General features: G+C 46.2%; 1 protein-coding gene across 3 annotated transcripts in view; it reads right to left on the minus strand.

Moving 5' to 3' along the window:
* Positions 1 to 17,858, minus strand: part of LOC120921139 (NACHT, LRR and PYD domains-containing protein 3-like) — a 48,753-nt gene extending 30,895 nt beyond the window's left edge. The window contains exons 1-4 of one of the 3 annotated variants that reach the window (XM_040333821.1): positions 17,688 to 17,858; positions 14,290 to 14,450; positions 8,671 to 8,848; positions 2,106 to 2,171 (exon numbers count right to left, since the gene is read on the minus strand). In XM_040333821.1, the coding sequence (XP_040189755.1) occupies positions 2,106 to 2,171; positions 8,671 to 8,848; positions 14,290 to 14,450; positions 17,688 to 17,835 (553 nt within the window). In that variant the 5' untranslated portion in view covers positions 17,836 to 17,858. The remainder of the gene's footprint in view (positions 1 to 2,105; positions 2,172 to 8,670; positions 8,849 to 14,289; positions 14,451 to 17,687) is intronic. The other 2 variants (XM_040333822.1, XM_040333820.1) reach the window with 2 other exon arrangements.
* Between the last annotated feature and the right edge of the window lie 294 nt (positions 17,859 to 18,152).

Consider the following 18,152-nt stretch of genomic DNA (forward strand, 5'->3'; position numbering starts at 1 on the left):
TGAGGCCAAAACATTGCCTTTCACATGCCAGTAGAGAGCTGGAATGCCCTTCCGTGAAAAGAAATGGCGTTTTGGAACCTGCCACTGAGGTACAGCACATTCCACAAATTCACGAAAGGGAGCAGAGTCTACCAACTGAAAAGGCAGCAGTTGCAGTGATGGAAATTTGGCCAGAATCAGATAGTGGTGTACTGCTAACAGATTGGCTGTGCTTTGGAAGTGCAGGTTTTTGAGAGGACCGGAGGTATAGTGGGGTTGGAGATCCCAGATGAGGGGCAAGGAGAAGTCTGCATGGGAGGTCGTCATATGTCTGGTCAAGCATGTGGTGCCCAATAGGGATGGGCGAACGGTTCGGCCCGAGCATAAGTTCGGGCCAAACTTTCGCTGTTTGGACATTCTGCGAACAGCCGAACAAACTGGTCGTTCGACCGCTTGTTTGCCCCCCGAACTAACCAAAATGCATTGTGGCACTGAACAGTGCATTGCAAGCCCTGATTGGCCAATCAGGGCACAGAGCACTGTCAGAGTCATGATTGGACACTGTCATCATGATTTTATCCAATCATGGCTCATTCCCGCCCCACAGTATAAAAGTATTCTTTGAATGGCAGGCATTTTCAGTGTGATTTTGGCATGGAGAGAGATAGAAGAGGGCTCTGTTCAGTGCTATTAGTTAGTGTACTATACTGTTCTATTTTGCTTTAATTGTCAGTGTAGAATATTAGTTTAGTGTCAGTCTAGGGATAGTGTGAGGCCTCGTACACACGACAGAGAAACTCGACGTGCTTGGCACGTCGAGTTCCTCGTCTCGTTTTGGGATGAAGCCGCCGAAGAGCTCGGCGGGCCGCCTTCTCCTATAGAACAACGCGGCCAACGAGAAAATAGAGAACATGTTCTCTATTTTCTCGTCGAGCTCCTCGGCGGCTCCATCGAGCCAAAACTGTACAGACGACAGAGATTCTCGGCAGAATCCGGGTTTTGACCGAGTTTCTCGGCGAATTCTGCCGAGAATCTCTGTCGTGTGTACGAGGCCTGAGTGTAGTGAGGAGGACCATCATTCAGCTTTGCATAGTGTGCAGCTAGAGTAGGAACAGTTCAGATAGTTTCACTGTAGTGTAGTGAGACCGTGTCATTCATATATACATTAGTGTAGAGTAGGGACAGCTCATATTGTTTCAGTGTTGTGTAGTGAGACTGTGTCAGTAATCTTGACATTAGTGTATAGCTAGACTAGGCACAGTTCAGATATCAGTGTATTTGATTGCATTACTGCCAGTTTTAAGCCATTTACTTCTGTGGGCGTTACTGCCAGTTTAACGCCATTTACTTCTGTGTGCGTTACTGCCAGTATAACGCCATATAGTTCTGTGTGCGTTACTTCCAGTTTAATGCCATTTACTTCTGTGTGCGTTACTGCCAGTTTAACGTCATATAGTTCTGTGTGTGTTACTGCCAGTTAAATGCTGTATAGTTTTGTGTGCATTACTACCAGTTTAACGCCATTTACTTCTGTGTGCGTTATTGCCAGTTTAATGCCATATAGTTTTACTTGCGTCACTGCCCCTTTAACGCCATATTAGTTCTGTGCGTCAATGTACATTTTGCGCATTATATTGCAGTATATTACAGTGTATCTGTGGAGTGTGTCTGTTTAGTGTGAGTACTCAAAGTAAAGTTAGTCAGGAGAGTCAGGACGCCCCCTAAACACAGCTCCTTTCTCTATCTGCAATGTAGAGAGCGTCCTGACTCTCCAGTAGTCCAAGGGAGGGGCGAGCACGACACTCCACACCAGGGAGAAAGCTTCGCATTACTGTGTGGAGTTACAGACAGAAGAACAGGAAGTGAGAATTTCTCAGAAGAAATAAGGACATTTAAAAGCAAAATGGAAGGATGAGGTAATTGAAGGAGGACTGCACTAAGGTAAAGGAAGCTATTTAGGGAAAAAAAATTGTACTTTAACAACCCCTTTAAATATAGTTTGTTTCGCAAACTGTATGGGTAAAGTCGGTATTCAGGAAAAACATAAAACCAGCTCTGCACTTTGGAGAAAACTGGTGTATTTTTCATTGCATATGCTGATTTATACTTTACTGTATATTTTTTACCTCTCAGCTCCGGAGTCATTTTGTGTCCAAGTTCATCCAGCAGAATCTGATCCACCAGACAATCACCTAAAGAGAAATAAAGATGTAAAAGCTACAGTGCCTTGAAAAATGATTAATACCCCTTGATATTTCCCACATTTTGTCACGTTACAACCAAAAACTTAAATATATTTTATTGGTATTTTATGTGAAAGACCAACACAAAATGACACATAATTGTAAAGTGGAAGGAAAATGATAAATGTTTTTTTAATTTTTTTTACAAATAAATATGTGAAAAGTGTGGTGTACCGAATGGAAATTTTGGTGCCGAAACCGAAAATGCAGGATGCACTTTGCTAAAAACTGAAACCGAAAATTTCAGTTTTTAAAAAAAATATTTATATTTTTATACACAATTGTATTATAGTTGACTTTTTAATTAACCACTTCCCGACCTCCTCATGTACATATACGTCAGCAGAATGGCACGGACAGGCACATTGGCGTACCTGTACGTCCTCTGCTAGACGTGGGTGGGGGGTCCGATCGGGACCCCCCCCCGGTACATGCGGAGGTCGGGTCCGCTCGGGGAGCGATCCGGGACGACGGCGCGGCTATTTGTTTATAGCCGCTCCGTCGCGATCGCTTCCCGGAGCTGAAAAAACGGGGAGAGCCGTGTGTAAACACGGCTTCCCCGTGCTTCACTATGGCGGCGCATCGATCGAGTGATCCCTTTTATTAGGGAGACTCGATCGATGACGTCATTCCTACAGCCACACCCCCCTACACTAGTAAACACATACACAGTGATCCCTAAATGTTACAGCACCCCCTGTGTTTAACTCCCAAACTGCAACTGTCATTTTCACAATAAACAATGCAATTTAAATGCATTTTTTGCTGTGAAAATGACAATGGTCCCAAAAATGTGTCAAAATTGTCCGAAGTGTCCGCCATAATGTCGCAGTCACAAAAAAAATCGCTGATCGCCGCCATTAGTAGTAAAAAAAATAAAAAAAATAAAAATGCAAAAAAACTATCCCCTATTTTGTAAACGCTATAAATTTTGCGCAAACCAACCGATAAACGATTATTGCGTTTTTTTTTTACCAAAAATAGGTAGAAGAATACGTATTGGCCTAAACTGAGGAAAAAAAAAAATGTTATATATGTTTTTGGGGGATATTTATTACAGCAAAAAGTAAAAAATATTGCATTTTTTTCAAAATTGTCGCTCTATTTTTGTTTATAGCGCAAAAAATAAAAACCGCAGAGATGATCAAATACCACCAAAAGAAAGCTCTATTTGTGGGGAAAAAAGGACGCCAATTTTGTTTGGGAGCCACGTCGCACGACCGCGCAATTGTCTGTTAAAGCGACGCAGTCCCGAACTGTAAAAACCCCTTGGGTCTTTAGCCAGCATATTGGTCCGGGGCTTAAGTGGTTAATATCATCAATTTAAAATAATATGAATTTATTGTTGGCCATTATTGGCACATTTAGTGCAAGAGAGGTCAAGAAAAATGAAGTCTGCAGTCTTTAATCATCTCTTGTATGATGTCCTCAGTCTCTAACCATCTCTTGTATCATGTCCTCAGTCTCTAACCATCTCTTGTATGATGTCCTCAGTCTCTAACCATCTCTTGTATCATGTCCTCAGTCTCTAACCATCTCTTGTATCATGTCCTCAGTCTCTAACCATCTCTTGTATCATGTCCTCAGTCTCTAACCATCTCTTGTATCATGTCCTCAGTCTCTAACCATCTCTTGTGTAGCACTACTCCCGGAGGAGCTGCTGGTTTGTTTTGGGCGGCACATTTACCTCGTGGCTCTCCGAATTCCTAGGGGTGAATGGTGCATATAGCAATAGTAAAAGGAATGTCCGCAACAGGTGTCTTTTGCTGTGCTCTTTATTACCCAGCTGGGTAAAAACAATAAAACTTGTGGTGAAGAAGGTAGAGTTGAAAGGAGAAGAAGAATAGCAAATTCAGGCGTAGCAATAGGGAAACAGTCCTGCTCCCACGTGTAACACTTCCTGTGCCCCTCCTGCTTAAGTGGGGATAGCGTACCTGGACAGGCCTCTCTCACTGACCTGGCAGCCAGAGTATCGCTTGAACCTTTGAGAAGAAGTCCCTGCCACCATGGGCGTCCGCTCATAGGTTTAAGGGGGGGCAAGTGACCCCCCCTGGAATCGGCAAGGGTCTGCCATGCTCGCATCTGTAGCTGTGCTGACTCTCTATGTGTTTGTGCAGTCGGCTCCACAGCTGTTGCAAGATCAGTGTCACGGAGCTTACAGAGCTCTTTACTGCCACCTCTGGCCGCTTCCTGTATGTGCACCCTCGTGTTTGCTGCCTGTAATGTATTTTCAAAGGGACATGTGGAAACAGGACTTGGGAGAAGGAAGACCACCATGACCTTACAAGTGGGGGCTGTGAGTACAAGTGAAGGGAGGAGGCTGTTTGTGTACAGGGGGGGGCTGACATATATACAGATGAGGGGAGCAGCTGAGTGCATACAGGTATGATCAGCGAAGGGGGGGTGCCAGATATAGGAAAGATCATATCATCTGTCCTGTCCTGTATACAGCTTAATACACCCATCTTCCTTCCTGTATTCCTCCATCATCACTGACTGCAGATATACATCATCTGTCCTGTATATAGAGCTGTATATACCCACCTTCCTTCCTCTATATACCAATTCCCTCCGCCCCTTCTATATACACATACTGTACACCCTCTGTATTGTACATTTGATCAGCACAGTGAGGCCCCGTACACACGGCCGAGGAACTCGACGTGCCAAACATGTCGAGTTCCTCGGTGAGTTCAGGGATGAAGCCGCCGAGAAGCTCGGCGGGACGCCTTCTCCCATAGAACAACGAGAAAATAGAGAACATGTTCTCTATTTTCTCGACGAGTTCCTCGGCGGCTCCATCGGGCTGAAAGTGTACAGACGACAGAGTTTCTCGGCAGAATCCGGCTCTTCACTGAGTTTCTCGACGAATTCTGCCGAGAAACTCTGTCGTGTGTACGAGGCCTGAGGCTGCATATCATGGGCACATGCCTGCGCTTTATGGGATAATGACTAAGCCTCGCCCCTTCATGAAATTGTCAAAGAGGCAGAGCATAGGTGACCATAAAATTATGCCCCCCCCCCCCGGAAAAAGTTCTGCGGACGCCCATGCCTGCCACAGACCCTCCTGGAATGAACTGGAACATTTTGGGAGAAGTCTCTGCCACAGACCCTCCTGCAATGGATTCAGAGAGAAACCTCTGCCACAGGCCCTCCTGATTGTGGTTATGGAGATGAACCTCCTTGGTAGAATTAGGCCTGGATCTCCTTCAAGTTGCTTTCAGGTACCGACTGACAGGTGACCAGCCTCTCAGTGTCCGGATACCTCGATCCCGGGTGGTTTATCCAGACCCTTTTGGTTTACCGGCCTCTCATTGGCTCTCCTCAGATGGACTCCCCACCGAAGAGCTATACCGCTTGGGATCTTCAGGATTGGAAACCCAGTCAATCACTGGGCTCCCTGCCACAGCTCAAATGTTCCGGACCAACATGTCCCGGAAACCAGGAACTCCACTTGGCACGCACACCCTGGCCCGGTAGGCCATAACGCGGGGGCGCCGTGGTGCAGGCACCCTAAAGGTGTGTAGCGCTACCCCCTCAGGAGCCGCTGGTTAGATTTGGGATCGTCATAATTATGTTACCTCTATGATGTGTCTAGGGATGATGATGGTGGTGTGAAGCAATAACGGAATGTCCAGATAGCAGGGTGACGTTTTCTGTGCTTTATTACTGGTCCAACATGACCAACAATCAAACTGAGGTAGATAGAAGTAGGTTGGTGAAAGGAGAACTTGCAGATTCAGGCCCATGGACAAACGGAAGCAGTCCTGCTTCCAATAGCAACTCTTATCTCGTCGCCACTTCAGCCAAAGTGGGTAAAGTGCCCCTGGATAGGTCCCCCTCACAGGCCTGGCAGCTGGAGCGTCACTTTGAACTTCTGGAAAGGAACAAGTCTCTGCCACCGACTTGGCTCTACTAGAATTAGGATTAGTGATGAGACCTCTGCCACAGGCCTAGTACTTGAATGAATGAATGAAAAACTTATATAGCGTGGCACATGCGAACTGAATCGCCTCTGGGCGCTTGATGTTTCGTGTCTCATGACATCAAAAGAGCAGAGTTTTAATCTGTCTTCTGAAAGTCAGGTGGTTTTCCTCCAACCGAACGCTGGTTGGTAAAGCGTTCCATAGTCTCGGACCTTGAAAAGCAAACCTTCTTTCTCCTTTGGACTTGTATTTGGTCTTTGGCACCTTGACCAGATTTTGGTCAGTGGATCGCAGAACGCGATTAGAATTGTAAGGTTCTATCTTGTCGCAAAGATATTGCGGAGCCTTCCCATGGATGCACTTATGTGTCAGGCAGAGTGCTTTAAATACAATTCTGTCTTTTACTGGCAACCAGTGAAGGGTTCTCAGCGAAGGTGAGATTGATTCCCATGTCCTTTTCCCAGTCACCAGTCTGGCGGCCGTATTCTGTACGACTTGCAGACGAGCGATTTGGTACTTTGGGAGCCCGAGGTAAAGGGCATTTGCATAGTCCAGTCTGGAATTCACGATTGTTCCCACCACGACTGCTACGTCTTCTTTGGGGATAAAAGGAATAAGTCTGCGTAGTAGGCGCAACAAATGGTGCGATCCGCTGACTACTGACCCTATTTGTGCGTCCATTGTCATGAAGGTGTCAAAAATGACTCCTAGACTTTTGACTTTGGAGCTAGGGGTGATGCTTTGGCCCAGAATGGGCGGCGGTGTCCAGGTTGTTGCCAGTTGACTCTTTCGGCTGGCGTGAAACATAAGAAGTTCTGTTTTGGAACTGTTGAGTTTAAGATAACTCTTAGTCATCCAGTTTTCTATCGAAGAGAGACATTTCTCTAAACTGAGATGATGATCCTTTTTGTTGCAGATGCGAAAATACAGTTGCGTATCGTCTGCATAAGAGTGATAGAGTAGTTCTTGGCTACTGATAATATCAAAGAGAGGGCGAAGATAGATGTTGAACAGCACCGGTGACAGGGGGGATCCTTGGGGGACTCCACATGGCACCGTGGCATACTTGAAAGCATGAATAGTAGAGCAAATCCTCCCAGTCTATAATTTGCCTGAATCTCCCTCAGGTAGACTTCTTATGTTTGGGGTCACCGACTGACAGTTTGCAGCATATAACCTGTCAGTGTCCGGCCACCCAGATCCCCGATGGTTCGTCTAAGCCCCATTGGATCACCTGCCTCCAGGGTCACCTCAGACCCACTCCCCACCGAACAGCACAACTCGCTTGGGATCTTCTCGATAAGGGATGGAGGACCCAGTAAGTCACCGGGGCCCCTTTGCAGCATCAGTTGCTCCAGGCCATGAGGGCCCAGAGTCAGTAGCACGTGGTAGGCCATATCGCCGGGGCCCGTGATGTGCGCACACCCTAAAGGTGGGTGTCGCACTTGGAACCAGGAACCCACGAAGAACCCCACAAATATGGCGTCTGCCACAGAAATACCCTCCCCCAGCATGCCCCACGAGGGAAACACTCCTCTGATTGGCTGCTGGAGAAAGGCGCCTCTGCCTGGACCCCTCTGGCGCCACCTGCCATCCATAGATGGAACTACATCTCTGGAGCACAGAATGACCCACAGGACAGTCCAGAACTGGCAACAGCCAAATTGAACAAATCAACATGGATGGGAGCAAATAACTTTCTCATCCCCCAACTAAATTTGACATAGCACCTGTACTGAAAAGTACACAGGCGCTACAGGTTGATGCCGCACTTGAAGAAAAAGACCCAGAACTAATGGCGTCTGCCCCATAAATACCCTCCCATGCACAGCGAGGCTCAACCCTCCTGATTGGCTGCTGGGGGAAGAGCACCCAGGAGAGGGACTGGAGAAGTGCAGGAGACATGAAGGACCCCGCTCATCACCCTCACCCGCTGCCCCACAAGACAGGGTAAGTGTCGGGCAAATGACACAGTCGCAGGATTTGATGGGCACAGTCGCAGCAATTGATGGTACAGTCGCAGCATTTGATGGCACAATCACAGCATTTGATGGCACAGTCACAGCCATTGATGGCACAGTGGCTGCAATTGATGGGCACAGTCGCAGCATTTGATGGCACAGTGGCAGCGTTTGATGGGCACAGTGGCTGCAATTGATGGGCACAGTGGCTGCAATTGATGGGCACAGTCGCAGCATTTGATGGCACAGTGGCAGCGTTTGATGGGCACAGTGACTGCAATTGATGGGCACAGTGGCTGCAATTGATGGCACATACGCAGCATTTGATGGCACAGTCACAGCATTTGATGGCACAGTCGCAGCGTTTTATGGGCACAGTCGCAGCAACTGATGGCACAGTGGCTGCATTTGATGGTTTTTTTTTAGTTTGTTTGCGCCCCCCCCCACCAAATTTTTTAGCACCAGCCGCTACTGTAGAGAAGAGTTCAGGGGCAGTTGAAAAAAAACACCCAGCTGCCCCTAAACGTCCATTTAGCAGCAGCAGTGTACATGAGGCCTTACCTGTTTGGCTGATTTCCTCCAGAACCGCCAATAAATTAGGGTGAGGATGATCTTTCTGTAGCGCATAGAGACATTCCAAGAGTCCAATCACAGCTTTCCTTCCCCCATCCTGAATATCTTGTAATAAGATGTGAGAGAAACAAGCAACACCAGATCCTTGTTTTATTGACCTGTATTTCTGAAACACACAGACATATTATTCTTGCTCGGTAGGTTTAGATAAAGACAGAAAAATAAAACTGGTATGATTAATGCAGAAATTATGTGACTACGCGTTTCATTTTACAAAGCCAACAATGATTTTTTTCAAGAGTTTGGCATGGTTAGAATTGTAACCATTTTATCAAAGGGTGGATGGGGTTTTTTCAGGTATGAAGTGCAGTCATCTAGCTTATGGCCGGTGCAAAGATTTTTTTTTCAATTTAAGTTAATGTGCATTTTACCCCCCCCCCCATCCTGGCATCCTAAGGCAGCTGCATAAGCAGCCTTAATCCTCCTGGATATGTCCCTGACTGCTACACATTTTTCTCACTTCTAATAAAAGTCTGTGGCTGGTGCAGGGTCATTTGGCTGATCCCTGTGGCTGGATCCCCCCCCCTGAACAAACCCCCCCCTTTCTTTTGACTTTTAGTTCCAATTTCGCTGGGATTTTGTTCCCCACTGTATTCCTCTGCACACCAGTTCCCCACTGTACCTTCTACATACCAGTTCCCCACTGTACCTTCTACATACCAGTTCCCCACTGTACCTTCTACATACCAGTTCCCCACTGTACCTTCTACATACCAGTTCCCCACTGTACCTTCTACATACCAGTTCCCCACTGTACATTCTACATACCAGTTCCCCACTGTACATTCTACATACCTGTTCCCCACTGTACCTTATACATACCTGTTCCCCACTGTACCTTATACATACCTGTTCCCCACTGTACCTTCTACATACCAGTTCCCCACTGTACCTTCTACATACCTGTTCCCCACTGTACCTTCTACATACCAGTTCCCCACTGTACCTTCTACATACCAGTTCCCCACTGTACCTTCTACATACCAGTTCCCCACTGTACCTTCTACATACCAGTTCCCCACTGTACCTTCTACATACCAGTTCCCCACTGTACCTTCTACATACCAGTTCCCCACTGTACCTTCTACATACCTGTTCCCCACTGAACCTTCTACATACCTGTTCCCCACTGTACCTTCTACATACCAGTTCCCCACTGTACCTTCTACATACCTGTTCCCCACTGTACCTTCTACATACCTGTTCCCCACTGTACCTTCTACATACCTGTTCCCCACTGTACCTTCTAGATACCAGTTCCCCACTGTACCTTCTACATACCAGTTCCCCACTGTACCTTCTACATACCTGTTCCCCACTGTACCTTCTACATACCAGTTCCCCACTGTACCTTCTACATACCAGTTCCCCACTGTACATTCTACATACCAGTTCCCCACTGTACATTCTACATACCAGTTCCCCACTGTACATTCTACATACCAGTTCCCCACTGTACCTTCTACATACCTGTTCCCCACTGTACCTTCTACATACCAGTTCCCCACTGTACATTCTACATACCAGTTCCCCACTGTACCTTCTACATACCTGTTCCCCACTGTACCTTCTACATACCTGTTCCCCACTGTACCTTCTACATACCTGTTCCCCACTGTACCTTCTACATACCAGTTCCCCACTGTACCTTCTACATACCAGTTCCCCACTGTACCTTCTACATACCAGTTCCCCACTGTACCTTCTACATACCAGTTCCCCACTGTACCTTCTACATACCAGTTCCCCACTGTACCTTCTACATACCTGTTCCCCACTGAACCTTCTACATACCTGTTCCCCACTGTCCCTTCTACATACCAGTTCCCCACTGTACCTTCTACATACCTGTTCCCCACTGTACCTTCTACATACCTGTTCCCCACTGTACCTTCTACATACCTGTTCCCCACTGTACCTTCTACATACCTGTTCCCCACTGTACCTTCTACATACCTGTTCCCCACTGTGCCTCCCCCCAAATGCCTATTCCCCACTGTACCCCCCACGTACAGTACAGACCAAAAGTTTGGACACACCTTCTCATTCAAAGAGTTTTCTTTATTTTCATGACTATGAAAATTGTAGATTCACACTGAAGGCATCAAAACTATGAATGAACATATGTGGAATTATACATAACAAAAAAGTGTGAAACAACTGAAAATATATTTCATATTCTAGGTTCTTCAAAGTAGCCACCTTTTGCTTTGATTACTGCTTGGCACACTCTTGGCATTCTCTTGATGAGCTTCAAGAGGTAGTCACCTGGCGCAGCACCCCATCACTCTCCTTCTTGGTCAAATATCCCTTACACAGCCTGGAGGTGTGTTTGGGGTCATTGTCCTGTTGAAAAAGAAATGATGGTCCAACTAAACGCAAACCGGATGGAATAGCATGCCGCTGCAAGATGCTATGGTAGCCATGCTGGTTCAGTATGCCTTCAATTTTGATTAAATCCCCAACAGTGTCACCAGCAAAGCACCCCCACACCATCACACCTCCTCCTCCATGCTTCACGGTGGGAACCAGGCATATAGAGTCCATCCGTTCACCTTTTCTGCGTCGCACAAAGACACGGGGGTTGGAACCAAAGATCTCAAGTTTGGACTCATCAGACCAAAGCACAGATTTCCACTGGTCTAATGTCCATTCCTTGTGTTCTTTACCCCAAACAAGTCTCTTCTGCTTGTTGCCTTTCTTTAGCAGTGGTTTCCTAGCAGATATTCTACCATGAAGGCCTGATTCACACAGTCTCCTCTTACCAGTTCTAGAGATGTGTCTGCTGCAAAAGGTGGAAGAACCTAGAATATGAAATATATTTTCAGTTGTTTCACACTTTTTTGTTCTGTATAATTCCACATGGGTTACTTCATAGTTTTGATGCCTTCAGTGTGAATCTACAATTTTCATAGTCATGAAAATAAAGAAAACTCTTTGAATGAGAAGGTGTGTCCAAACTTTTGGTCTGTACTGTACCTGTTCCCCAACTTTATCCCCCTGCACCTCTATTTCCCACTGTACCCCCCTTGCATCCCCGTTCCCCACTGTACCCCCCCCACGTACCTGTTCCCCAACTTTATCCCCCTGCACACCTATTTCACACTGTACACCCCCTGCATCCCCGTTTCTCATTGTAACCCCCTGAATGCCTGTTCCCCACTGTACCCCCCCACGTACCTGTTCCCCAACTTTATCCCCCTGCACACCTATTTCCTACTGTACCCCCCTGTACCTTCTACATACCTGTTCCCCACTGTGCCTCCCCCAAACGCCTATTCCCCACTGTACCCCCCTCCACGTACCTGTTCCCCAACTTTATTCCCCTGCACACCTATTTCCCTCTTTACACCAGTTCCCCACTGTACCTTCTACATACCTGTTCCCCACTGTGCCTCCCCCCAAGTGCCTATTCCCCACTGTACCCCCCCACGTACCTGTTCCCCAACTTTATCCCCCTGCACACCTATTTCCCACTGTACCCCCATTCTCCAATATAACCCCCTGAACCCCTGTTCCCTACTGTACCCCCCCCACATACCTGTTCCCCCATTTTATTTTGATTACTTGGTTTGAGAGTAACTTGGTTTGAGAGCGTTTTGCAAGACAAGCAAAATGTTTTAATAAATTTTGCCTTGATATACAAGCGATGTCTTGATATAAGAGTAGCGTCATGTCACAACTGAGTATAAAAGAGAGGAGAGGAGCCTCTAAGTGTAGCAATATGGTTACATTTAATGAAGGTACAACATTTAGCAACTTATTGCTACACTTAGAGGCGCCTCTCTTCTCTTTTATACCCTGTGTAGCACTACCCCCGAAGGAGCTGCTGGTTTAAATCGGGCTTTGCATGTTACCTTAAGTTCGTTGTCCAGGGGAGGTAGTCTGTAGAAATTGCAATGTCCACACAAGATGTAAAACCTTCAACTGTAGGCTTTATTTTTGCTGCATAAAACTTGTGAAAGAAGAATAGAATATAGAGAGAAGGGGAAGGTTCAGGTACGTGGTACAGAATGCACAAAAAGTATTCAAAGTTCCAATATTCACCACTCACTCCTGAGTGGGTATTGCACACCCGGATAGACCCCTCTCACATGGCCTAGCAGCCGGAATGATGCACGGACAGCATAGATACAGTCTCTGCCACAGACCATCTGAGAGCACAGAATGGATAGCCAGGAATCCTCTGCCACAGGATTTAAAGTCCTGAACTTCCTGCCTTACAGCCAAAGAGCCTTTAAAGTGGAGGTTCACCCGGAAATGTTAATTTTTAACATGTCAAAGGGAATCGGGTAGTTTTTTTTAAATCGAAGCAGTACTTACCGTTTTAGAGATACATCTTCTCCGCCGCTTCCGGGTATGGGCTGCGGGACTGGGCGTTCCTATTTGATTGACAGGCTTCCGACAGGCTTCCGACGGTCGCATCTATCGCGTCACGATTTTCCGAAAGTAGCCCGAACGTCGGTGCGCAGGCACCGTATAGAGCCGCACCGACGTTCGGCTTCTTTCGGCGATGTATGCGACCGTCGGAAGCCTGTCAGAAGACTGTCAATCAAATAGGAACGCCCAGTCCCGAAGACCATACCCGGAAGCGGCGGAGAAGATCGCTCTCTAAAACGGTAAGTACTGCTTCGATTTAAAAAAACTACCCGATTCCCCTTGACAAAATGAGCATCAATCTAATGTTAAAAACATTTTTTAGGGTGAACTCCAGCTTTAAGCCAATACGGCGGACTGTAAGACACTTTACGTAGTGGATCCCTTTTCCTTAACGAAATCACCAGGCCTGTCCCGAGACATCAGCTTGCCTTGCTTGGTCTCCTCCAGGGCAGGTTCTCCCCCAGTTTCCTTCGCTAAGAAGCTTCCTCCACTTGGACGGACAGCTTGGGATCCCCTGTAGAACCATAGGCTCCAGCCAGCATAGCTGGGCCTACTTGACAGAAACGCAGCCTCAGACCAACGTGGTCCCGGGGCTGGAATCACACACACATACCTCGCGCCAGGAGGGCCACAAGGCGAAGGACCCCTAAAAACGGTGTCTGCCCCTTCAGTACCCCTTCCCAGCATACACAGCGGGGGGACCACTCCCACTGAACTGCTGCCAAGAAGGGTCACTCAACACACCATGGTTTGCCCGAGTACCAACATGAGCCTGAAGTGGTAACACCACCTACAGGCAACAGGGGAAAATCTCTACCGAGCACAACCACAGCCAGAACAGAGGCGAATTTACATAGAATCGGTAAAGTCTGAGCCCAACTATTGGCTCAGACACCCCTAAATTTACAATAGTGCCCGACTCATTGGGAGACCAGCGCTACACCTGTAAAAAAAATGCTTTGATATACAAGTGCTTTGGATTACAAGCATGTTTCTGGAATGAATTATACTCGCAGACCAAGGTTTTACTGTATAGCTATAACCAAGACACAAAATATATGATGAGTGTATCCAGAACAATAGGCAGCTGAAATATAATCACAAGTGGTTCTCGCTGACACAGACATACAGTACATTGCAGTTAATTTATAAATATATTTGTCTTACATTTGTGTTTAAGACATTTCGATATTTTAGCTCTCTCAGGAGGACCCCGGTGTCCATGTTCTCCAGGATGTAGGTCAGATCATATCTGTAATACTCGTATATCAACCTCAGTGATAAATCAGCATACTCAGACAGCTGATGGCTGAAACTGCTGATGTCCTCTAGAAAATAAAACAAAAATGTATGTGTTGCTCTATGCTTTGCATTTACTTGCAATGTTTAAGTGGTTGTAAACCCTTTGCAACCAATGTATGCTACAAGTACGCCTAGATTAATATTGATACCCCTTGATAAAATCACGTGTTCAGTGACGCAACGCATCAGGGAGGAGCCAGGTGTCGTCACTTCCGGCCGCGGCCGAGACCGGAAGATTCCTACCAGTTTGAAGCTGTAGCATGCTGTTTTTACTGTAAGTGACTAATTGTTTTTTAATACATTTTTCACTTGAATCCTACACTATGGAGCCCACCTCTCTCGTTGCATGGTAAACGGCCTGGGACAAGCGTGGAAGGGATTGCTGTCAATGATTGCTCTGCTGTTCCACTGTTTCCGTTGTTGCATCTTGAAGGCATGATTGGACCTATACAGGTCTTGTAACAAGGTGAGAGGCTGGGGCAAACCACTATACGCACCCATGGATTGGGATAAATTGGATGTCACCACTGATGCACATGCACTTTATTTTTCGTGGATGAAAATATCTTATGATGAATTGGATGTCACCATTATTGCACTTGCACATTATTCTATGAACTATTTTTGTGGACTTATTGTTCCTTGATTATTCAGTGCACACTATTATTATTATTTTTGCAGAGTTTTTTTGCATTTTGTTTTTGCTTGTTTTGCACAGCCCTTTAGGATTAATGTTATGGCACTATTGCAATAGTGTCTGCAGGAACTTTCAAGAATCGTCACAGTGTTTTCAGGAACTATTATGCCGCGTACACACGGTCGGAATTTCCGATGGAAAAAGTCAGACGGGAGCTTTTCGTCAGATATTCCGACCGTGTGTATGTCCCATCTGACTTTTTCTGTCTGAATTTTCGACGGACTTAGATAGAGAGCAGGTTCTCTATTTTTCCAGATGGAAAAAATTTCTATGGAAATTCCGTTCGTCTGTATGTAATTCAGACATACTAAAAAACACGCATTCTCAGAATCAAGTCGACGCATGCTCGGAAGCATTGAACTTAATTTTTCTCGACTCGTCGTAGTGTTGTACATCACCGCGTTCTTGACGGTTGAAATTTTGTGTGACTGTGTGTATGCAACACAGCTTGAGCGGAATTCCATCGGAAAAAAACATCCGATTTTTTCCAACGGAAAATCTGTTCAGTGTGTACGCAGCATTACACTTATGCCGGGTACACACAAGAGGATTGATCCGCGGATACGGTCCGCCGGACCGTATCCGCGGATAAATCCTCTGGCGGATTTTGATCTCCTGGTTGTACTAACCAGGAGATCAAAATCCCAGCGGAATTCCGTCCGCGGTGACGTGTCGCGCCGTCGCCGCGATGATGACGCGGCGACGTGCGCGACGCTGTCATATAAGGATATCCACGCATGCGTCGAATCATTACGACGCATGCGAGGGATGTGTTCGGACGGATCGATCCGGTGAGTCTGTACAGACCACCGGATGGATCCGCTGGAGCCGATTCCAGCGGATAGATTTCTTAGCATGCTAAGAAATTTTTATCCGCTGGAAATCGGTCGGCCCGAAAAAAATCAGCGGAAAAAGATCCGCTGGGTTGTACACACCAGCGGATCTATCCCCTGGAACTGATCCGCAGATCAATTCCAGCGGATAGATCCTCTCGTGTGTACGGGGCCTTAGAAGCTAAAGATGTTGCAGTGGATGCAGCAAGATATAATTGAGGGGAGGAAGGATCGGTCTTTTTTCATGCCTGACCAAAAGACAACTGGATTTAATGTACAGGGTGGGCCATTTATATGGATACACCAAAAACAAAAGTTGGATTCAAAATGGCCGACTTCAAAATGGCCGCCATGGTCACCACCCATCTTGAAAAGTTTCCCCCCTTACATATACTAATGTGCCACAAACAGGAAGTTAATATCACCAACCATTCCTATTTTATTAAGGTGTATCCATATAAATGGCCCACCCTGTATATGTGCAGATGCAGGAAGGGGATCTGAAATAAGGATTTAAAAAAAGAAGAAAACATTTTTTTAGATCATGTATTTTTTTGTATATATTTCACAAAAGTAAAACATTTCTGAATTAATTAATTCATGAATGTATTGATTCTTGGTTGCATTCCCTATAAAGATATCTTAAAAGGCAAAGTTCACCTTTGTTTACCTTTTTTTTCTAAATTCCAGCCCCCCCATGTATCAATATGGCCCTAGTGTAATTATTTTGCAAAAATAAAACAGCTTTCCATTTATTCTACACATGCTTACCTCACTCTCTTCATAGCTGTTTAAAAACTCTGTTCCATTACTTCTGCCTTACTTCCTGGCAGTGGAGGTGCATGGGCGCCGCCCCCCATCCATGCGTCCAGCCCCCTGATCTACAGGCAGGGCACCGGATGCATAGATTCCAATTGGGGGGGGGGGTATTTTTAAGCACTTGATTAGAGCCAGAGGCTTTAAAATAGGGTGGGCTTGAGGCGCAGAGCACTGCGCTCTGAGCACACCCAGTTGTGTGACAATAGCAAATATATTTTCGCTATTCTCACACTGATCCTCCTCCTGGCCAATCAGGAAGTGGGTCCTGAGACCCGTCACCAGATTGTCTGAAAGGACAGACAATCCTATTAGATGCCTAGGAGGAGGAGGGAGGAGACGCACGGCAGAAGCCTCCATGATGCAGAGAAGATGCCCGCCTGCCGCCCATTGCCTGAGGAGCACTGTCCACTCGCAGCCTAGATGGGGTGATTGCGTGGTTGAATGACCGACGACTGTCCGCAAGACCCCTTGGGAAAGGTGACCCAATCGAGCGGGAGGAGGGGTTGAGGGGGACCCGAACGAGCACCCCCCCAAAAAAAAACACCAGCTACCACTGCTTCCTGGTCAGACATTAGGTCATGACACAGAAAGGAGTTGACCAGCTGAAAGTAGATGATGCAGGGTGTGTGCTAATTATCAGATGTTTAACTCTTTCCTGTGTCAAGACCTAAAGTCTGTCCAGGAAGTAAGGCAGAAGTAATGGAGCAGTGTTTTTAAACAGCTATGAAGAGGGTGAGGTAAGCGTGTGTAGAATAAATAGAAAGCTGCTTTATTTTTGCAAAATAAGTACATTAATGGTATATTAGTACATGGGGATCTGGAATAAAAAATAAATAAAAAGGTGAACAAAGGTGACCTTAGCCTTTAAGTAAATCCTATAAATAAAAGATTGAACATTATTTATCTCTGTTTACCAGAACTGGAGGCTCCTTTCTGAGGACTGTCCTTTTTTTGTGGGCTAATTTTTTTCCACTTCTTCATCTCCTTTCTTGTTGTGAGATCTTCTACAACAGAATTTCGGCCATCAATCCACACACCTAGACATACCGACATCATCAACATTACAATTTATCAAAGTAACTGACCTTTATTGTTTACACCAGAGAACAACACCTAGGTGTATTCTTATTAATCTTCAATAAAATAACTTCAATGTATTCTAGGTGGCCACCAGGCGCTCTACTGGAAGGAACATGGATGAGTTCATACATATGACCTGAGAAACTATTTCAGTTATATGCAATGGCGGTGCGTCCATAGAGGGCGCTGGAGCGCCGCCCCCTCTTGCTCCTGCACCGCCACTGAAAAACGATACATAGATTCGTGTCTTGAACCCAACCTGATTTCACCCAGTTTCATCTTACTCCTCGACCAACAAT

This window comes from Rana temporaria, chromosome 13, assembly GCF_905171775.1.
Source record: "Rana temporaria chromosome 13, aRanTem1.1, whole genome shotgun sequence".
NCBI lineage: Eukaryota > Metazoa > Chordata > Amphibia > Anura > Ranidae > Rana > Rana temporaria.